A 24,401-nucleotide genomic window follows, 5' to 3' on the forward strand; every position below is an offset into this window, starting at 1 on the left:
AAGTAGCGCAGTGTTAAACCTATTACCGTTAATATGGTCATTTTAACACTGATTTCTGCTCCTGGCTCAGGGAGCCGCTAGCAAAAATCCGGCGTTGAAATTACCGTTCTAACGGTAATTATACGCACTATTACCGTAGTAATGGCGCAGGCTGCGTTACTTTTGACAGTAACGCGGCCAATTGAATATGCCCCTTAGTGTAATAAATAAAAAAATGAAAACAAAATATTTTTTTTTGTAAAATACATATTTTTATTAATTATAGTATTATGAATTGGTAATTTCTTTTATACATGTTTTTATTTTTCCATGCTTTCTGATGGGACTTTATGTTGCAGATATGCATGTGCATATCCTGCAGTCTGTTCTGTCTGTTAATATACAAGTACTGTTTGAATGAGTTCTCGGTACAGCTCTGAGGAATTAGTGGCGCTATATAAATAACTGATGATGATGATCCATACACCTCTGAAAAGCAGGCATATTTACACAAAGAGTGGCACATCACATCACAAAACGGCATATGCCACGTTGGTACACTTTCCTTAACGTCCCTGACTGAAAGCTGAAATCAAACAGTGCAAACTAATTAATTAAAGTGACACATGATTTTGAAAAAATCAGAAAACATTTTCTCCTCCGCATTTGTATAACATGTTTATGAGAAACACAGAATGGAAATAATAGCAATTACCCACATGATCATTTTGTACTGATAGTGAATCAGCATTTGGTAGATTGGCAATAACATGACTCAAAACATACTCTTTGAAAAACTGAAGCTGCACAATGTTTAGCTTTTTTCTGAAAATTATGTTTAATATGATGTGTTGTTTTTTTTATCTAGGTGTGTGATTCAGTTATACATTACATTATACAACTCTTTCTGAAATTCAGTGATAAGTCTGAAAAGCCTGTTTGATGGATCTATACTGAACGATATATCATACTTGCCAATTTTTCCTCGTTGGCTTCAGGGAGATCCCGGGGGGAGGTGGGCGTACGGGGACGAATCGCATCATTCTAGCCCCGCCCTCTAAACAATTGTCACAATTTTGGCCAATTACAGCAGGGGGGGGGCTAAGATGATACAATATTTGTGTAATTAAGCCCGCCCCTTAGCTATAGCGGGGCGGTTTCCCTGCTCGCCTGGGAGGTCTCCCAGAAATGCGGAAGTCACAGGCAACTATGTGTAAAAGAAAAGCAGCTAATGAATCTCTAGAGACTGAAGTGTCTTTTACATTTCTGTCTCCATTACTGAAGTCATGTTGTCTTACCTGTTAGTCTTTGATTAAATCTTGGTCTCCATGAAAATGGCCACCTCCATAGGCATCAATACATGGACATAGGACACGATTTCTGAACTGTGTCATCATGCCACAGATGGCAAAGCCAACTACATCTTGTACTGGCTCAGCATCAGGGAGAATGCCAGACTCTTCAGGGAGTGAGAGAGATCACCCCTATTTTAGGAAGTCTCCCTGACATTCAGGGAGAGTTGGCAAGTATGAGATATATTTGATTAGTGCAGTAAGTATTTGTCAACACACATCTAAAAATGAAGGCCTTTGTAACTTAAAAATGTTCTTAAAATCCTGATTAATAATTTATAGTAATTGTACAGGCAGTATGGAGGGCAATTCTGGGGTGTTATTAGGAGTGATTAGTTTTGTGCTTGCTCTAGACAAAGCTGTACATCTCATATTTAAATGAACCTAAATTGAGTGGATGGGTCATTTTGAAGGTACAGCATACAGACACGGAGCTGCCACATAGCTAAACTAAGATCATTTTTTTCCAGCTGGTCTGGAGGTGTTGACAGACCAGTTTTCACTATGGGAAGGATGCATTCGTCACAGCACGTTACACACTGAAAAAAGTATCAGTTAAATAGACACAAATCAGACATTTAGGGCTAGATTTACTAAACTGCGAGTTTGAAAAAAATGGAGATGTTGCCTATAGCAACCAATCAGATTCTAGCTGTCATTTATTTAGTGCATTCTACAAAATGACAGCTAGAATCTAATTGGTTGCTATAGGCAACATCTCCACTTTTTCAAACCCGCAGTTTAGTAAATATACCCCTTAAATAAAGCTGACTTCATTGAATCATTTAATATTAAACTAAGTATAAAACAAGCAGTGCAATGTTCATTTAAAGATGAGTTGAGGAGTTGAGCAGCTAGGATATATATAGGCTACAACTGTGCAATGTACAGCATTCTACCATCTTACATTAGCAACTTTAATAGGGTGAACTTATGTGCTCTGTAATATAGCACAAGTAAACGTGGACAAGCTGACTCGTTCAGAACTCGGAGTTAAATCAATGGAAGCTTTCACAGGCAGCCTGGTTCCAGCACTAGTAGAAAAGGCCTGAGCTACTGTTTATGTAATGACAAGAGGTTGGTAAGTGGTTAAACACAATGGGAGTTATTTATATACATGTATCTCACAACAACCACTCAGACTTGAGTTTAGTCTGACTTATCTTAAGTTTGGTATATACCAGTGGCGGATCCAGGGGGGGGGCGATCGGGGCAATCACCCCCCTACCAGGGGCTTGCTGCCGACAGCTGCACACTGTGCAGGTCCGTTCAGTAGTGACAGTGTGCTGCCCGGCTGCTCTGATTGTGTTTAAAACACAATCAGAGCAGCGGGACAGCACACTGCCACTGCTGAACGGACCTGCACATATTGTGCAGCCGACGGCAGCCTTAGACATCAGAAAGGGGGCGGGGCCTAAATCGCCCCCCCCCCCCCCCCCCCCCTAAAATCGCCCCGGGTAGGACAAATGTCTAGAACCGCCCCTGGTATATACTACAGAAAATTACTGTAAATGCGATTTCTGTAACGATTTTACCAACGACTGAAAGTCCTGATGAGCATACAGATTGATGTGTACACACCGACACGATTCACCTTCAGAGCTGTGCTCTTAATCTTTCATAACCATTTGCTGTAAAGACTGCACCCTCTATAGAGATCTATGGACACTGCTGGTCGTGAGTCCGTACACACTACCACATTTGCCCGACATCGCTCCATCGTTGATCGTGATTTGTAAGAAGTTTATAAAGCCAAATCAAACGATACGATGTGCTTTGGTATGATAAAACATGGGAGTGTACACACTAATGCGATATCGGCCCTAACAGTCGTTTATTGTGTGATCGACACAATAATTGGTTGAAAAACCTGTAGTGTTTACCCAGCTTTGTCTGCTCAGTTCTAATGTATTGCTGCACTTGGTAACTTTAGCACCAATATTTGTGTGTAACCTTCATTGGAATGTTATTGCTTAGTAAAGCTACATTTTCCATTGTAAAGTGGCCACTAAGGGGAACTGTGTGGAGAAAGAGCTGCAGCACATGTGTTTTTTTATATAGATCCAAAACCTGTCTCACCCCAGCCGTAAATTCGAATAAGCACTTGAAAGCAATTAAGCACTTGAAACGTTCACCAACTTTGATGGGTGTTTCAGCAAGAGTAGCCAATCAGGCGAGGCGGTAGACTGCTCTGAGCTAACCAATCAGGCCGTGATTTGACCAGGCCATTGAGCAAAGTACTTGTGAGCATGTCCAGTTCATTGCTTACTTGGATTTTCCAAGAGCACATCTCTCTTGATCATGGCACATGAGGGTGCACAATAAAGAGTCATTGCACATTAATATTTAACAACAGGAGGTAGCTGTTATGAGCCGCAACGGTGCCTCAGGCCGCCGCGACTCTCTGTGCCCGACAGGAAGCGTCCCGGCCATCTCCATGATGACTGGGACGTCACTTCCTGTTTCACCCCGGCCGTTGCCTAGACAAGGGTCGGGACGCTCTATGTATACAGCGCCGCGTCCCAGCATTAGGGGCAGCCGGGCGCGTGCGCAAAACATAGGAAATCATTTATTATATTATTCACCTCCTGGGGCTTATTAGTTGGCTGGTTTCCCCCCTGCTTGCCATTGGTCAGTAGTTGTATTTAAGGCAGTGAGGGCTTAGCCTCCCTGCCGGTTATAGTTACAGTTTACTGTATACCTAGCCTGCTGCTGTGTGGGAACCTATATCTTTATTGGACTTCCGTTTTTGACCCCTTGCCTGTTCTTTGGATTTTGATTCTTGCCTGTTGCCCTGACCCTTTGCCTTAAGACCCAGACCTCCTTTGGTCGCTGCCAGCCCTGACATCTTGCCTGTCCCTCACCATGTTGCCAGCTTCTGACCTACGACCTCAGCCTGTTTCCTGACTATGCTAGATTCTACTCCCTGCTACCCTGTGCTACTGTACACTCATACACCTGTACTACCTTGAGTATAAGACCTGGGGGCATCCGAGTACCTGTGAGCATAACGGGCTGTACGGGAAAGGCGGCTGCTATAGGTGAAGACCTTTCTACCTGGTTCTACAGGTTTATGTTAAGACCATTAGCCGTAACAGTAGTTCTAACCTTTCGGACAATGCCTTATCTCAGATTAATATTCAACCAATATGTAGTGCTCCAGTATCCATTAAAAGTAGCTTTTTCAACACAGTATTCCATTTAGAATGGGGAATTTCCATAAGGATATTTAACATAAGCTGGGTACACACTACAGGTTTTTCGTCCAATAATTGGACAAATCAGCCGACATCCGACTGTTTGATCAGATATCGTGTAGTGTGTGTACTTACACAATAATCTAAAGTCGCCCCAAAGTGCCGATCATCGTGCTGCTTGGTTGGTCATACTGCTTAATTTTTGCCGACCAATCACCTTCCAATCCTGCAGTGTGTATGAATTTACCCGACTATTGGCCAATAATGTATCTCAGAGTGACAGGTCTCAGTCTGCCTGCTGCTGATCTTGTCATGATCCACGGTCTCTGTCAACTGTCTGCGGCTGTTTTCTTTAGAGAAGAGACTGATATTGATGGTATGGGCTGCTTCCCCCCTCTCTCCCCCTGCACATGTAGTCTTAACCCTCTGTGCGCTGGCTGGAACGGATAAGATTAGTGCAGCATGAGGAGATTAGAGCAGCGTCCATCCGTTCCTGGGGTTAAACTTCAGCTGCCGGAGATAAAGCTGTCACACAGAATTTACGGGCAGTTTACAGTTTGGCACTTAACACAGTGCTTTGTCAAGACAGGCTGCCCAATACAATTGCCGGGATCCGCTGAACATCTCTGAATGAATTAAGACCTGAGCTGTCACTTGCCTTTTATGGACTACCTTGCAGCCGATAATTTTGACAGATGAAGAGCAGAGATCTGATGATAATCGTGTATAGTGTGTACACGTCAATTGGTATGCTGATCGGGATTTTTTTTATTTATTCTGCCGTTGGTATATCGTTAATTGTTTACTTTTCTGTAGTGTGTACCTAGCTTTACACACAGACTCACAGAAGAGCTCCCATCTTTGGAATGTGGTGATCAAGATAACACCCTCCTCTCCTTGCCTAACTAATATAAAAGACTAATTAACATAAGCCTCTCTGTGTGCCGATACCTCAATACATTTACTGTATTACCAGGCCCGGCGCTCCCATTAGGCAAGGTTAGGCACTTGCCTAGGGCGCCGGGCTCTGGAGGGCGCCACAGAACTCTAAAATACTTTAAAACTGTGTGGCGACCGCTGACCATACCTGTCACGGCCGCCGCACAGCATTCAGATGGACGGGGAGGGGGGGGGGGGGGGAGAGGCTATTTTGTCACCACCGCCGCCTCTCTGCTCCGTCTCCTCCCCTCCACTTACTAGTGTCAGTGAGTGGAGGGGAGGAGACGGAGCAGAGAGGCGGCGGTGGTGAGACAAGGTAAGGAGAGGAGAGCGGCGATTTTTGCGGGGCGGGCGGCGATTTTTGCCGGGGGGGGGGGGGCGCCGCTTTTTTAAAAATGCCTAGGGCGCCGTGGACCCTAGCACCGGCCCTGTGTATTACAATACTACACTCTGTACTATATAAAAATAATTATACTCTGTGAGCCCCACCTGGCGACATTTAAAACACCGTACTTCAAAATATTACACACTTTATATACTTTGGTTAGTACATTACTGGCATAAAATAGATGCTAAGCAGAATTAACCTTGTTTACAAAATGATCAGCGCCCTGATCTTGTTTCAGCCTTTAAATTGAGTTTTAAAATAAGTATTTTCATTTGTGGGTTAAGGTTCATGTTAAGCTTTAGCAAGTGAAATAAACATAGGTTTATTTTTAGAAAGAGAGACCTGTTTTCAGACAATAAAACAGATATAGTTTACAGTTTAGCATTCATTTGTTGGTATGGTGAAGAATAGGATATTGGAAAGGCCATTAACTTTTGCTTCATAAAAGGCAGCACAGTGACTGCCAGTTAATAAAGAAGCTATTATTTCTTTTACTAGATTTATTTCTTATGTGTTCTGGAGTATTTCTAGAGGGGTGGTTTCCAATGTTTGCCACACTGAATGTTCTTTTATCGCCATCCTGAGATAACAGGTTGGTATCATTAAAAAAATATATTATGTGAATAAGTCATTTATATTAATGAATGAATGTTTTTCAAATAATTTTTTTCTAACTTTTTGCCCACATTAGTAGAGCGGAAAGCCTGATATAGTTAGTATTGTTACAGTTACAGCATTATGAACAGCCAATCACATCAAAATTTTGTCTGCCCCCTGCCGGTGTGCTCTCACACTCAGGACCGGCCACGTGATTGTGATGAAGTCATGCCTTCTGTCTCACTGAACCATGAACGGGTCTGGCTGCAGGAAACCTGAGTCAGCATACTGGATATACTGGTGGTAATTTGAGCCTAGGGAGAGATAGGTTTCTGGGCACCTAGTAACAGCCCCCCCAAGTGTATGACTGGTGTTATATTAGTGTGGAATAGGTATGTATATGACAAACCACTTGCTTCTTTCTGTGTATCTTCTCAGCACTGTTGCCTAGCTGAACAATCATTTGAATGATTTACCCAGATTGTCAGAAGTAAACAGTTCTGCAAAAGACCTGGACCTGCCAATGGCTGCTTGTAAAATATTTGAAGGCTCATATACTAATTACAGAAGGTTGATGAAAGGTGGCAGCAGAGTCTGACTCTGCTCATATGCACAATAGCAGATGGGCTCCGGTCAGTCAGCTAGTCTTTAGTGTCAAGATGCTCATGAGTCTATGGATCCATCCTGACAGCAATCCAGGCTGGTGGTGGTGGTGGTATAATGGTGTGGACTGTGGGTAATCACAAAATTGGGATTGCCCCACCAGAATCAGGACAGTTGATAAACTGTGCCTCTCTCTCTTACCTGTTCTTGAGGCTTTGACTACCTGCTGATGGTGGTTTCTTAAGTTCATTTGCTGCTTGTCTGGATCCTGGAATGTTGGAGCCCTGTTAGGATGAAAGGGATAGGATACATAAAATATAGAAAGCCTAGCAGTGTGTGTACCATTTAGACCATCCTCCCCCAACCAGCTCTGACATTAAATGAATAGCACCCACCTGAAACCAGCCTTACATTACATTAATAGCATTCTCATTTAATAGACCTGACCAAACTCAGCCCCATATTCAATTAAAATCCCCCAAACCACCCCAGCATTAACTAAATAATGCCATAACCTTAAAATAGTCACCACCATCATATACATTGTTCCACCAGTAGATTTAAATATCCCATCCATTATTACATGATCACCACTCACCCTCACCAGTAAATTAATACTCAGCCTCCACCCCCATTACAGTAAAAGCCCTCACCCCATGCACACAAAGTTGAACTGTTCATGTACACAAAAACATGCATACTCCTATGTCTATATACAGATTCTGACACATCTTACACTTGCAGCACCTTCCACATAGAGAGGCGAGAAGGGGTGAGTAGCCATAAGCAGTAACAGTAAAGGCATATTAACATAAATATGTCTGAGTCCGACCTGGACGCAGCTGTATATGTGCCTTTCAGGAGCTGTATCTACTGTGACTGTTGAACGACTGGTGGAACCATACATGGGGAGGATGATGATCAACAGCACAGACCTCAGTGCAAAAAATGGTTCTAAAGAAATAATGATACCAGCGTTCATAGCCTAGGTTGGTAGGGAACGTTTTTTTTTAGGGGGGGGGCAAACAGTGTGGGATCACCCCCTGGTGACACTATAACGGAATCACCCAGCATCGGGTCCTCCTGTCATATTGAAACTCAGACCTTGTGGTAAATGTATATAGCTGTGAGTTTCCAGTGGATTTTAAAAGTGGAGATGTTGTCTATAGCAACCAATCAGATTCTAGCTGTCATGTTCTAGAATGTACTAAATAAATGATAACTAGAATCTGATTGATTGCTATAGGCAACATCTCCACTTTTAAAACCCAATGGAATCTCGCAGCTTGATACCTAGACCAGGGGTTGGCAACCCCCCGGCATGCAGACCCCTGCATACTGGCACGCTGTCAGTCCGGCTGTCATTTAATCCTCTCGCCGACACTGAACTGCTGCGCATGCGCATCCATCGAGTGCATGTTACTTTTCCCCGTTAGTGCAAATTTAGTATCTGGATTTGCTGCTAACTCTTTTCTCCTAACTCTCTTGTTTTATCTAATAGAAACAAGTGAACTTAAACCTATAACCCTGTACTTATCCAAAATAGACATTTATAAAAACTGTTTAAATGGAAAAACCCAGAAATCATTATTCCATGTTACTTGTTTGGACTAACATCTATTACCTGCAGGGACAGCTTAATTAGCATCTTCTCTGCTGAACACTCCGGCAGAGCAAGGAGCATGATGGTCTTTGGCGATAGATCTTCATAATTACCTGGTCATCAATATTGTCTCAGAGGACTGATATTAACCAATCCTCTGACCAGCAGGTTTCTGCAATAGTCTGTGAATACAAAGTAAACATACTACATTTACTGAGAAAGCGAATTGGTGAAGGTATCTTCTTTCCTCACACTAAACTGTAAAATCCCGAAATCTGAAACAATATATTACAGGTACAGATTATCTGGGTACCCATAAACAGATATGATCCCAAGAAAGGGTCTCCATTCTCTTCTAATAAAAAAAAAAGTGATATTCTTTCTGTAAATAGTAAGAACTATATTAAATTCATTATGCAAGTCTTCAATAGGAGTTATTTATGAACTACAAAAGTGTAAAACCACAGAGTAAATGCTCTGTTGTGATATCATGCACCCACTTTTGCTCAATTGCACCCAGTTAAATGGTCAGGAGCAGGAACATGTGGGGCAAGATGGCAGTGTCTGCAGGGGTGCAAGAGTTTACACTGGCAAATTGAGTACATTTTTTGCTAAGTGTGAAGAAGTGCCTAATTTTGCACTAGTAATAGTGTGATTTTATTTTTCAGGATTGGATTATTCAAATGAGATGAGGGAAAATGTGCATCATCAGCAACCCCGCCCCCTCTCCCCCGCCCCCCCCCCCCAGCTTCTATGACATGAATCACGTACTTGCATGGCCCCCACGCTGACCCTTGAACCTTCTCTCCAGGATCTCACGCAGGGGAGGACCAATAAGTAGGCAATTATACCTTTATGTGATATTTTTACTGTTTGAACCCTGCGCATTTTCCTGTAGCATCCTTTAGTTCACAAATATAGGTGCAGGTTGATTTTAGGTGCTTCTGAAGACTGCAAAGTGGGTGTGCATTTTGAAATGCAGAAATAGATACCCTTGCATTCTGATCAAAGTGTTGTCCCATAGATTGTAAGCTTGCGAGCAGGGCCCTCTCACCTCTTTGTCCGTTTTACCCAGTTTGTTTATTAGTTTACTATGTTTGTCCCCAATTGTAAAGCGCTATGGAATATGTTGGCGCTATATAAATAAATGATGATGATGATTGTGGATCTGCAGATTTCTTGGTTCATAATTGACCCTTATTAAGTAATTGAACCTTGTAGACCCACCATATGAATTACTAATAGGAGGTTGTTTTTTTTACTGCTTGGTATGACATATGGCCACAATTTCTTTAATTGATAAAAATAACATATTGCATATTTACAATTGATGGTGGTCCCCAGGAAGACAAGCGGTGAGAGTATATATCAGCAATGTCTGAGTCCTAGGAGTTATAATCGTAATGATTTTAGGACCACAGGATTATAATAATTCCAGCCATCATTTATTACATACTTACTTTTTGTCACAGATTTATTTGTTTTCCGTGATTACTGACATCACTGTATTAAATGACAATTAAGTCCCACTGTTTGATTTATGGCCAGTGGGTAGGAGAGAGCAGGTGAACGTGTGGTTCTGTAGTAGTTAAAGGAGGAGGTTATAGAGAGATGAATTGATAGAGGAGGGGGAGGGAGAGAGAGCGCTGACGTGTTGCCTCTTGCATTTGCTCCACTGAGTGTACAGCAGCCAGTCTCATCTCCTTTCTCTGCAGAGGCAAAGAATACCCAACCACCTAGAGAATCCCCATTTATCCAAACTCCCCTCCAAATCTTCCCCCACCCACAGACTACCCCTTTTCCTCACCCACCCGCCCTATCTTCTGCCTTCTCCTCTGTACTTTCCAGCATGGCTGAAACCACTAAAACCCATGTTATCTTGCTGTCCTGCGGCAGCTTCAATCCTATCACAAAAGGACATATCCAGATGTTTGGTGAGTCGATGTGCAGACCTCTTCACCTATTTGTATTATCTTTCCTCTCTCCTGACAAAGCCTTTTTTTCATTCACAGTACAATCCTCCCTCTTCTACCTTCTGTCTTCTTCTAGATCATCACCATCCTCCTTTCTTCCTGTTAGATGTCCATCCCTTTCTATCCTTCCGTCAATCTTGATGGTCCAATTTTTCTATTGCGTCTGCCTTCTTGGCATTGCTCCATAATGGAGAATGCGGTGTTAACAGATACCCCAAACTGCATGCCCTAGGGATGGGGATTCTGTTAGGAAGGAACCTATAAAATTGTCATTTCCTGGTGCTTTGTAATCATGTACCACATAGCTCTTTGAATATGGCTGTGATGGTATATATTGAAAGTGTATGCTTATTTCTCAAGTGGAATGAAACGGTTAAAATGAATGATCGTGGGTAAGAGTTAACAGCTTCTCCATGTGTCTCTCCGAGGCAGATAAAGGAAGCTATTCTGTGCTATGTTGAATTTCTGCATAATTACGATTGACAACAAAGAAATTCTCAAGCTAAAAGGGGGATGGACGGACTTTAGGCGGGTGAGAATTGTTGGTTTCTCTACAGGTCAGTGGTGGAAAAGGCTAACTGGCTACATCTGTAATGTTAGATTATTTACTACCACAATATTTGTAATTTTGTGGATTCTGTATGTCATAAGATCTTGTCATCTGTGTGGCTGAATTACAGAGCTGGAGTGGCAGTCAAGCATTAACAAACTGTAATTACTTGAGGTCCCAAAGCAGACGGCTTGAAATGTGTTGGGTCTTAACTCTTCCTAACGCAGAAATCAAACTGTTGTTCGCTGCACAACTTCAACTGTGTTTATTTCTTTGTGAAGTGCAGAGAGAGAAATCTGTTGGTCCATTTTATGATAATAATAATACTTTATGACTGAAAGAGGACTTTTAATTGTGCTGTGTGGAGGGCTGATTAAAAAAAATAACCGTGAAGGCCTCAGCTGTTGCAGGACTATTTGGTAATAGGATTTCAGTCGGTGCTGTGATTAGGCAGTGACTGGCAGCGGTGCTTGGCAAGAGATTCTGCAGCAGATACAGGCCCTGCATTAATCAGTCAATTTGGCTTTAACTAAATTTACAGTCATTTGCATTCAAGTTTTTTATATGAGCTACATGTCCTCAACTCCACCGTGTCCAATCTGTATAAATGAAATAAATGTGTATTATTTATGAAAAATTAGAGGTGCATGTAACATAATAATAAAGAACATTTAACACAAAAAACACCAAAACACTGAATTAAAACCACCGTCAGAAGCTAAGAAAACATAATGAAACTAAATGGGCTGTGATAAGAGAAGCGTAAACCTGCCAGGTTTGCAGTTCTGCTGCTCAGTGTGGGCTTTAACCCAATCCTGAAATGTCTTCACTAATGATTTTGTCGTCTTTATGACCTTTGAGCTGTAGTGTTAGGGGAACACCTGGAAGAAATCCGCTTTGGCAGCAACAGAGTACAAGAAGTAAGTGGGGACATTTCCAAGTATATATCATATTATGTAAATATGATTATGTCTATATTAAAGGGTAGCTGGAATCAGGCAATTTTCTACATGTTTCATACATGACCAGCAAGCCAAGGTTGGTATGTTTAGTAATAAAACAAAACTGACATCCTTTGACATAATGTTTGAGCTAATGATAAATTATCCTAGTGTCAGAGTAGCCACCATGAGCCATCTCTTTATTGTATGTGGATAGTTATGTATTGATCTGGGTGTAGTGTGGCCTTGGGCTGCATTGTCATCGTTAGCTCAGTATATAGCTTATATCACTAGGATATATTTAAGTAAGTGGAGGAATGCTGTTTAGGCATTAATATTGTCCTAAAAGCTGGATAATTGTTTCTATATAGGTGACTGCGGCTGGTGTAGGTTTTGCATGGTCTTTTTTGATTAATGATGGCCCAATGTGCACCTGATTCATAATGGAACATCAATGCTGGTATCGTATTTTGCGTGAAATTGCTCTGCGCATGCCCAGAAACTATATGCCAGGGAACGCAAGTGTATGTAATTCATCTTCGAGCCCAAAGGACCCTTATGACAGCCTACGTTTTAATGGGGGTCACGGGGAGGGCACTGGGTGTATGCATGTGATCAATGTGCAATAAGGATGTGCCAAGCTTAAGTGCACGCAGCAGAGCTCGATTCAAGTTTTGGGCATCTCTAAGGTACGTGTTTTACTGTGGTATCACTTGCAGATTTGTCTGATATAGCTTGTGACACTTTAAATGCCCGCTGACATGTTAGTACAGATAGGTGTCTCTTTCTTTGATTACATGTATTATTTTAACATATTACTGAGATTAAGAGTAATGTGCGGTACTCTTGAAGGTTGGAGAGCTGCCCTGAGGTGTATCAGGTTGGCTCTCTCTGATCTATAACATTCTAGGAAATAATAGTAGGATGTGATTGGTTGCTATGGGCAACACCTCCACTTTTCCTTATTAGAAATTTTAGTAAATCTACAAACTTTAAATTGCTTCATACAAAGAGAGCCTCAAGAAGTGATTCCCAACCAGAACATATTTGGGGGGGTCACTATATTAGTCTGGATGTGTCAAGAAAATAGGGGTCATATAGAATATTTTAAATGTGAGGAATGGTATGTAAATTATATTTTAATTGAAAGTGAAAGGATATTGCTAAGATATTCTTTAGAATTCATAGTTATAATTTTTATTGATATAGGTTTTATATACCCACATGACTTAAAGAGAACCTGTCATGAGGTTCAACATTTGTCTTTTATTTGCTTATTACATAGTTCCTTTTTTGACTGTGTAATAAGCTAAAAAAAAAAAAAGGATTCTTCCATGACCCCATTCACTGTCTATGCGCCATGCTCTCCCGAACCAAATATTCAATCTGGTGACTGGTTCTCTTTAACACGGGTTTGCCAAACACAGAGATAGATGGCTGTAAGTGTGGCACAATGTTGAATAGACAGTGATGCCCTGGCCACATAATCTTTTACTTGTTAATATGTTTAAATTTATTTTCTATAAGCACCCATGTTATTTATTTCACTTAGAAAGTATGTATTGAAAAGTAGAATTGTAGCTTAAATTAAAGGTTAGAAATTGAGGATTTATGTTAAAGTCATGGATTTATTGTGTTTACAGTCCACCTAACTATACAATTTTATAAGGTGACCTTAACCTTAGCTATATCTGGTTCCATAGATCCTGGAAATGTGGCCATAATGGTCCTATTGGTCAATAGGCTATATCGTTACCCATCAGTGGCTCAAACTCTCTTCATAATGGAGACAACACTTAGCACCATTGCAGTGAGTGAGAAGTTGAATATTATCATATTGGACCCACCTTAACTACCCAAAGAGGTTCATGGCAGGAGAGATCAGAATATAGCATCAACCTCTCTTTCATTTTGAGGAGCAATGGCGTTTGTGTTGCGTTCTCGTCTTCTAATGTGCATTGGCTATTAATATCCATGGCTATTAATATTGACCAATCACACAATTCCACATACCCTTTTCTCTATGCTATATGTACTCTGAGTATCTGTTCCTATTCTACATATATGAACAGCAGAACTGTATCACCTGTGTTATTCTCTATACTGGAGGTAGTGCTCAGTATCTGTCCTTATCCTGTATGAATGGAAATCAGCACTGTGGTACTTTGCATATTCATTTTATTTGATGTTCTCTTTCTGGAGACTTAAAGGATCAATAAATATAAAAATATTTTATCTTTATTTAAATAGCCCTGTGCTAAATAACTTCTCTATACTCTCCGTGCTAAGGAACCAGACCAAGGAAATAAGATTTCCCCACACTAACATCGTCTCTATCTTTGGCAATTGGCTGTGAGAACATTGTCACAGCCCACCGTGTATATTGCACAGTCCTCTTTCTATACCAGAGGATGCAAGGTCTCTTCTGATAGAGTCCTGCATCACTATAATAGCAGCCAAAGTTATTACAGAGAAAATGGATCATACCTAAATACTAGACGTGGGTGTCATTTGCTCTCTCTATGTGAGTTTTCTTCACATAGAAGTCACTTGGGACAACTAAGGAATGGCCATTAACAGAGAGGACGTCTTCAATTTAATATTAGGCAATCATCATCATCACCATTTATTTATATAGCGTCACTAATTCCGCAGCGCTTTACAGAGAACTCACTCACATCAGTCCCTGCCCCATTGGGGCTTACAGTCTAAATTCCCTAACATGCACACACACACACAGACAGAGAGAGAGATAGACTAGGGTCAATTTTGATAGCAGCCAATTAACCTACTAGTATGTTTTTGGAGGCAATTGGATGCTTTCACCACAGTTATAAGCGGGAATGAAAGACCAAATTATTTAGTTGCCTGGGACATTCTTTAAAAATCCAAGATCTCCGTCTCTGCTTAGAATATCTAAATATGTCTGGGGATGGTTATTCCCTGCTTAGCAGAGTGATGATTGACACTACCGTTTCCCTAGAGGATCCACAACAACTCGCTCTAAAGCACCAGGCTGCTTACAGGGGTTTCTTAAATGACTGAACATGTCCACAATCTCTTTCCCTAAAAAAATCTATATTTTATTGTGTTTTCTCACATTTGACCCAGTGTGTCTCCATTGTTTGTGCTCTTTCATCCTGTAATCTGACACACAACAAAAAAGAATTGAATGTCAGCACACGGCAAAGTGTGTCTAAATTTAATACTGCAGATTCAGGGAATATTTATGTGAAAGGTTCAGGTTAAATAGATAGGAACCAATAAGCAATTCAAATGGAGGTGCTTGCTGAGCTGCTGAAATCATTTCAAGACTGATGCATATAACTAGGTATCCATGAAGTACGCTTGTCAGATAGACTGGGTAACAGCTTGCATAATGCCAGGCATTCATTTACTGGTGACTGCCTGCTCTTGTTTAGAGGGGAAAGCTTTGTCAAGTGCATGTTCTGAATGTTAAACTAAAGTTTAGGAGGGAGGTATGGTCCAGAAATAAGTGACGTCATGGGGTAAATGAATCAAGCTGCGAGTTTCCGGCGGGTTTGAAAAGTGGAGATGCTGCCTATAGCAACCAATCAGATTCTAGCTGTCATTTTGTAGAATGCACTAAATAAATGATAACTAGAATCTGATTGGTTGCTATAGGCAACATCTTCACTTTTCAAACCCGCAGGAAACTCGCAGCTTGATTCATTTACCCCCAGGAGTTACTGTTAGGCAATTTTAGCAACAATTTTTATCCATCATCAAAATGTCTCTCTGTAGGTGAGGGGTGAATTTAAATTGTCTTTACTTCTATTCCTCTCTGCTTAATACCTCAGTGATTGCACTGCTTTCTAGTGCACTGATAGGCACCATTCTAATGAAAATTGATTTAGCCACAAAATGGCTGCCTCCAATGTGTGTAGGAGGGTTACATTGTTTACAACTATTCCTCTCACTTCTGGCCTCGGTGAAGTCTAGTTGCATAGATTGGGCCTGAAGCAGAACCGTACACATATTGTGATGTGTCGGCAGCATACGCACCTGGTTTACGGCAAATCATTATCAACGTGTGTTTGCACCTGCCCTCTAGCAAGAAATACACCTCTTGTAAGCCCCCACAGGCATCAGACCGCCCTGTTTCTCCCTTGTTCTGCTTTTCCAATCGTAAGGAGGCACAAGAGCCAGGTACATCATCATCATCATTATTTATTTATATAGCGCCAACATATTCCGTAGCGCTTTACAATTGGGGACAAACACAGTAAACTAATAAACAAACTGGGTAAAACAGACAAAGAGGTGAGAAGGCCCTGCTGGCAAGCTTACAATCTATGGGACAATGGGAGTTTGATACATGAGGTTAGGTCTACATTTTGCATTTCGGTCCAGCCAGACTGCAAAGGTAAAAGTGATTTGTTAAGTTAAATTTTCCCTTCACACAACGTTGGTCAGGGGGTTGTTGTCTTGTGTGAAATTGTGTAACGGGTGGTAATCTAGTGAGGTTAAGAGGGTGGTTGAGGAATATTATAAGCTTGTCTGAAGAGGTGGAGTTTCAGAGAACGATTGAAAGTTTGTAGACCAGAGGAGAGTCTTATTGTGCGAGGGAGAGAATTCCATAGATTGGGTGCAGCCCGAAAAAAGTCCTGTAACCGGGAATGGGAGGATGTAATGAGGGTGGATGAGAGATGCAGATCTTGTGCAGAACGGAGTTGCCGAGTTGGGAGATATTTTGAGACAAGAGAGGAGATGTATGTTGGTGCAGCTTTATTGATGGCCTTGTAGGTTAGTAAAAGGTACACGCATGTTGGCATTGGCCCATAAGTATCCGTTGTCATTGTTAGCATGCGCAGTTTTACGCAAGGCAGACTGGCGTAACTTCAACGCAGCATCAGACTCACTGTATGTAGAATAAGGGGATATTCTCTAGTACTGGTGGAAGGAAAGTTCAAAATGATTATTTTACTGAAACTAATGTAGTTGATAGCAACAATAAAGGGACTTAAATGTAAACCTATTTGCTCAGGTCTGTATGGAGAATAAACCATAGCCAGGTCATATGGAAGGAATGGATGAGGGGATTGCTTTTTATCTGTCATCATAATTCTATGTTCAATTACCGGAGTTTGAACTCGTTGAGATAATAATAACCAATTTTTTTATCAAGTTCCAAAGGACGGTCACTGTTGAATCCCATCTAGCTGTAGATAAAACTTAAATATATGTATATAACATAAGGGAAGTAATATCACTCTTAGTATGGGCACTGCAATGAATAAATAATGAATCTGAAAATACTGCAGGTCCAATTTCATTATTTATTAATGTCCAGTTTATGTTAAGGTAACGTCACAAGTCGAATTCACTAAGACATTGGAAGGAGGAATGACTGCTCATTACACAATATATGATTGGTGTCACATTACTGATAGGGCTGGAAAAAAACACAAAATAACTAAACCCAACCTCTGTCCATTAAAACAACAACAAAAAACACTGTCCAATACGCCCTGCTAACACTGACGATGTAAATTATGTATAGTTATGTGTCAGCAGACATACCAAGTTGCTAATACATCGGAACAACAACTTAGCCATCCAATTAAAGCATCCATTGTGTCATGCATTTGTTTATTTGTACCTGCAGACAATAATTTGCAAAGTCATATTTACCATGAGACTCCCAATTTCAGGAAGTCCTCCTGAACCCCCTGGAGGTCAGGCCTTTCCCCCTGATCCTGCCCAATTCTTAGTGAATTGGATTCTGAATATTGGCTGTGGCACAATGATGCGAATGCGGCAATTGTCTGGGGGGGGTCGGGGGATGGATCGCAACATGACACCATTTTTGTGCACCATGCTCTCCCCTGCACTTGCCTGGGGGTTTCTCTCCAAAGGTTTTTTTTTAAAATTGTCATGTATATGAGCAGCACGGTGACTAAATGGTTAGCACTTCTGCCTAACAGCACTGGGGTCATGAGTTCAATTCCTGACCATGGCCTTATCTGTGTGGAGTTTGTATGTTTTCCCTGTGTTTGCGTGGGTTTCCTCCCACATTTCAAAAACATACTGGTCGGTTAATTGGCTGCTATCAAATTGACCCTAGTGTGTGTGTGTTAAGGAATTTAGACTGTAAGCCCCAATGGAGCAGGGACTGATGTGAGTGAGTTCTCTGTACAGCGCTGCGGACTTAGTGGCACTATATAAATAAATGGTAATAATATATGTAAGGTGAAAAGACTTATTGCAGCCTCCCCTTTAACTAATTTCATATTTCCCATCACGTCCTAAGATCTTGCTCTTGAAGCCTCTCTTACCTAATTTTTGTACTTTCAAAAATGAACTATTCTAGAAAAATGTGTTTATATAACCTGCAAACAGAGATAATTTTAGACTAGTGTAATCAAAGGAACAGCTCAGTGTCTCCGGGGAGGTTAACAACTCTGTAACACTCTGCTATGTGGACTTCAGACACACGATGGGTGGAGCCAGACTTTTTGAATAGGGGGAGCAGTTTACCAATTATATGGAGCTCATGTCATAAATACATTTGTATGTCTATATCTGGATTCACTGTGCTGTCTCCACCACTCCTACTATCTGTCCTGCAGCTTGGCATTCATGTGTGTGACCCCTACAGATAATATATGGCCTTATAGAACTGTAAACATGTTTACAAGAATGACATAATCCAATCCCCAAAATACAGAATAGCCCCCTCCACATAAATCCTCAAAACACAGTATATATCCTTGCCCCCTCCCCTGCATCATCAAATCCAGAACAAATACATCACACCCTTCCCCCATCATATTCTACCATTAACTGCTAGCAAGCTTCCACAGCTTCATCCACAGACAGTAGATGAAGAGAAGGGGTCCTTATCCTTATTCTCCACTTCACAGCACAAAGTGAACGTCAGGCTGCCTCAGACACTCACAAATATTTTTAACATGAGGGCATTAAATTGTTTAGCAGAGCTCCTCATAGTGACAGTAGAAAAATCCACTCAGAGACCAGGCTTGTCCATATAACATTATCACTGAGTAGCTGTAATTATTGTCCTTTTTGGTTATCAGAGCTTTCTGGATAATGGGTTTCCAGAAAATAAATTGATTATCTGTGTATTGTATGTTACTTCTGAATGTTGTACTATGCATGTGCTGTTCTGTGTAGAAGTAGGTTAACATGAGACATTTGTCTGGGCGCTAGCTGGCTGGTGACAGAGGCCGTTTCTGTATGTTTATCAGAATGTGGATACATGTTTAAGGAATATGTAGCTGCAGTCTTGTATGCTTCCACATTAGACTGCTGCGCAATATCTTGAAGTACTAAAATGTAATATTATAGTGATTGTTCTGTCTTTGTACTAGCAATGCTATGAATCTGAATACACTTCTGTTTGCCTTTTTGCTAATGATACAAATCTAATAAATGATTATTAATTGCATCAAAGGGAATCTGTCAAATGTATGTCTTATATCCTGACGTACATTGTCAGGAAGCAACAAGAGACTAAGGGTTAGATTTACTAAGCTGCGGGTTTGAAAAAGTGGGGATGTTGCCTATAGCAACCAATCAGATTCTAGCTGTCCTTTTGTAGAAAGCGCTAAATAAATGAAAGCTAGAATCTGATTGGTTGCTATAGGCAACATCCCCACTTTTTCAAACCCGCAGCTTAGTAAATCTATCCCTAAAGCTATTTGCAGCCGGGTACTGTAAAATAGGCACTAAAAATGGATTATCTGGAACAGTTTGGGAATGGTTAGCATCTGATTTCGAAGTGTATTGTCTTGCTTTCTTTTCTTCATTTCTTACTATATGGCATTTTCTATAACTTAGATTAGGATAATGCAGAGTTAGTCAGACTATGATTCTGTAGCTGCTAAAGATCTAAAACGCCAGCAGACACTGCCCAGCAGACTGTGTATTAGCGCAACAGTTGATTTCTAGCTGCCCAGGCTCTTATTATATTCCTCATATACAGTAATACGAGGGGTTATATGATATTGTCTTACTTTACAATATTGTAAAGCAGAGGCGAGCAGGCACTCCAGCTGTTGTGGGACTACAAGCTTCAGCATGACCTGCCCTCCTAATTCTGCCCTAAGGTAATAGATATTTGCTTCAAAGGATAAGACATGATGTAAGTTATTAAACAATAGGAAGGATGATTTTAAATGGAGCGTTTTGATAAAAGTACATATAATAAAATGATACGTTTTATAACATAGGAGATGGTAAAACCACCCAACACACTACTGTGAACAAATAGGTAACAAAAAATGGCAGTAATATTTTCTAGGCTGAGTAACGGATAAAAAACACAAGGTCCTGTGTACTGTAACTACTATGTGCACTCACCAGGCACACACATTGGTAAATCTGGTATTTGCACAATTTGGTAGGCTTGTATCCTTCTAAAACACAGTATGGTGGCTTAGTGGTTAGCACTTCTGCCTCACAGCACTGGGGTCATGAGTTCGATTCCCAACCATGGCCTTATCTGTGTGAAGTTTGTATATTCTCCCTGTGTTTGCGTGGGTTTCCTCTGGGTGCTCCAAAAGCATACAAATAAAACTCCATAAACATACTTAGGTTATGGCTGCTATCAAATTGTCCTTAGTCTCTCTGTCTGTGTGTAACTTAGGGATTTAGATTGTAAGCTCCAATGGGACAGGGACTGATGTGAATGAGTTTTCTGTACAGCGCTACGGAATTAGTGGTGCTATATAAATAAAGAGATGATGATGAAAACACTTGTATAGACAGATTGTGTTCAGGGGTTTACAAAATGTACAGTTCAGTTTAGAGTACCTTATATTATTACCGATTGTGAAGTACATTTAGTGAATTCATATTGTCTTGTAGAACACGGGATTACCGGGAGCTCTCAGATATGAATGACGTTTTTCTTAATTGGTATTAGCTACACTTTGACAAATAATGGAGGCTTATTCTGATCTATTGTAGTACAAGTGTTCAGCTGGGAGCTGTCCGCAGTGCTGGTGCTGAAACTGTCTACTGTTTCCTGACCACATCAAGCCCTTGGAACTTAGCAACAGATACGATGTTTATATCAACACATATCTTTCACAAGCATATCAACTGTAGCTTAAGCTTTGTTCATTGGTTAGTAATATTTTAACATGAAAAATCCTGATATTGTTGCCGATTTTATAAATGATTTATGTACACATTTGGCATTCACCTGTTGCTGATATACAAGTCCCATCAATTACATTGACATGATGAGAGTCGTAGTTAAACGATGAGAAAACCTGTGTTAGACTTTTGTTCTAATGCATGTACAGTTTCCAAAGAAGACACGTATTCATTAGTTATATGTGTTCACATAGTTCACTAGTAAACAGAGATAATTACAGCATCAATATAGATAACTAAAGCAGCACTGGCTGGTGCCTCATCCCGCAAAGAATGAGCAAAACAATTATATAGCAAATAAAAGAAAGCAACAAAGAAAGAGAAATGATGGAGACACAAGAAGAGTAGGCAAAAGCGTTGGGTGTGGAGGGTTTGTGGGAAGTGGTCTGGAACTTTGTGGGTCAACTGCAACTCAGTCATTAAGCTTTTTGTTGCTGTAGAGCACTGGCTGGAACATGCAGGTATTGCTCTCATTTATCTGGATGCCTCTGGTGCCTCATGTAGAGTTGGACATATTTACATTATCATCAGCTATTTATATAGCGCCACTGATTCCGCAGCGCTGTACAGAGAACTCACTCACATCAGTCCCTGCCCCATTGGGGCTTACAGTCTAAATTCCCTAACATACATACTCAGACAGACCTAAAGAGAGTGAGGTCAATTTAATAGCAGCTAATTAACCTACTAGTATGTTTTTGGAGTGTGGGAGGAAACTGGAGCACCCAGAGGAAACCCACGCAAACACGGGGAGAAAATACAAATTTCACACAGATAAGACCATGGTCAGGAATCAAACTCATCACCCCAGTGCTGTGAGACAGAAGTGCTAACCACTAAGCCACCGTGCTGCCCACATCCACAATTTACATGTAAAATTGCCACTTAAAATGGCGCATTGATGTGTTTATCCTGAATTGCAGTCATCATAAGATATGTGGGTGTTAGCATAGCATCTAAAATGCGAAGAGCCCATGGGGTATATTTCCTAAACTGCGGGTATGAAAAAGTGGAGATGTTGCCTATAGCAACCAATCAGATTCTAGTTCTCATTTATTTAATACATTCTACAAAATGACAGCTAGAATCTGATTGGTTGCTATAGGCAACATCTCCACTTTTTCAAACCCGCAGTTTAGTAAATATACCCCCAGATTTTTCAACATGGGGCTGTTTATTCAAAGTCCTGGATGACTTTACTTGAGACTCTTTCTATCATACAAAAAAATCTAGGAGATCTGCTTGTGTAATGTTAGGCTATAGCCTATTAGACTATATAAAAATATGCTATATTAGGCTATGTAAAAATCTGAATGTTCATCTATAGCATCACATTTATGAAAGACAGAAGCAGCAGCAGAGAGGGTTTTGTTTCCATATTTATATCACACTGCACCTGGGGTGCAGGCAGAACCTGGGATGCAGAACAAATGCTTTTCTTAGTAACAAGCACTATGCAATTACCTGATGCTGATGGAGTTTAATGCTGTGTAGTTATTAGATAACATCCTGTTATTATGATCGTCATATACCTAGATTTTTGTCTCTGCAATATGGGTTTTCCATCAGGAATATTGTTGTCATGTGTACAAAATGTATTTTAACTTGTTTGTATGCAAAAATGAAATACAACTCATTACATTCTAGTTGTGAGAATGTTTGATATGTTCATTTGTTAAAAATAGGGGGTAAATAAGGAACCCCATATCTGTATTGTCTTTTTCCAACTCTATTAGATAAGATCATTTATCTATGTGGGTAATTTTAACTGTAATTCTGTAATTTTAATGATGGCCGATGTGTTTACAGAGAGAGCACGAGATTTCCTGCACAAGACTGGAAGGTTTATAGTGATTGGCGGAATCATCTCCCCTGTGCACGACTCTTATGGGAAGCAGGTAAAATCTCTCTTATTTCATTTTCTGCTTGCTTAAAAAAAATACATCATTATTTAAAAAATAGTGGAGAAAACGGAACTTGTTGTTCTTGGTTTTTTTTTTATTTATTTTCTTACAAACTATAGCAAGGAAATTGCTGACAGAATGTAATGTCTAGCAACTGCCTGTATGCATTCCTGTGTATGTAAATGGTAAACCAGCTAAAGAATGCTAAAATAATAAAGTAAATGATAAGTAACAAAATGATGCAGTAAACAGCAGCATGTGTGTTCATGTGCCTAATATCATGATACCAAAAAGGTCGAAAAAAAAGAAAAGAAAACATCACATAGAGACCAATTTCCAAAGAAGTTTTTTTTCCTTTTTTTGTAAATGAAGTTCTTCTTCTTTCTCTATTTTCTTTTTCCTTTTTTTGTTTACCTTTATTCATTTTTTTTAGTGAATCTTGAACTGGAATATCAAGTTCAGCCTTCCACTTCCATTGCGCACTTGCAAGCTGGCTTACACATGCGCCAAGGGACGCTCTTCTCACTACCTACCAGTATAGCCAGGGAGCTGCCCTGCCAACCAGTATGCTGGGGGGCTGCCCTGCCAACCAATATAGCCAGAGGGCTGCCCTGCCAACCAGTATAGCCGGGGTGCTGCCCTGCCAACCAGTATAGGCAGGGGGCTGCCCTGCCAACCAGTATAGCCGGAGTGCTGCCCTGCCAACCAATATAGCCGGGGGGCTGCCCTACCAACAAGTATAGCTGGGGGGCTGAGCATCACTCAGCTGTCCTGCCAACCTTTTATTGATAAGTAGGACAGAAGAAGATAAGCAGCGATAGAAAATTGTCATTACCGGCAGGTCTTGATACATAGACCCCTTCATGTAACAATTATTGAGTTATTTTCCATCATAGCACAAAATCCTGCCGGACCTCTCCTTTTTTTTTCTTTCTTCCTTTCCTTGTTATATAATAATTTGAAGTAAAGTTATGTCTGTGCAACTTAAGTGCTTTTTGTACGTATCAAGAGAACATAGGTTTATGTAAAATTCATGGTGATTATTGCAACGACCTCAGCACGTTACATTCTGTACCCTGAATAAAGATTTATAGATTCTGTATTGTATTTGTATTGGATAACTGCTATTTAACAGCTCTTGTTATTTTAGTACCAAGCGATGATTCTTCTCCCTTTCTGCTCCCAGTTTACCTCTCTCCTCCTCTTCCTTTATGCTTTTATCTCTTCT

At 40.6% G+C, this 24,401-nt stretch overlaps 1 protein-coding gene across 1 annotated transcript in view; it reads left to right on the plus strand.

The window, feature by feature from the left end:
• The first annotated feature begins 10,304 nt into the window (after positions 1–10,304).
• The window catches only part of NMNAT2 (nicotinamide nucleotide adenylyltransferase 2), a 28,169-nt gene continuing 14,072 nt past the window's right edge, over positions 10,305–24,401 (plus strand). The window contains exons 1-2 of the mRNA XM_075182250.1: positions 10,305–10,592; positions 23,079–23,167. Of these exons, the coding sequence (XP_075038351.1) occupies positions 10,508–10,592; positions 23,079–23,167 (174 nt within the window). The 5' untranslated portion in view covers positions 10,305–10,507. The remainder of the gene's footprint in view (positions 10,593–23,078; positions 23,168–24,401) is intronic.

The sequence above is a fragment of the Mixophyes fleayi genome, chromosome 8 (assembly GCF_038048845.1).
Source record: "Mixophyes fleayi isolate aMixFle1 chromosome 8, aMixFle1.hap1, whole genome shotgun sequence".
NCBI classification, from domain to species: domain Eukaryota; kingdom Metazoa; phylum Chordata; class Amphibia; order Anura; family Limnodynastidae; genus Mixophyes; species Mixophyes fleayi.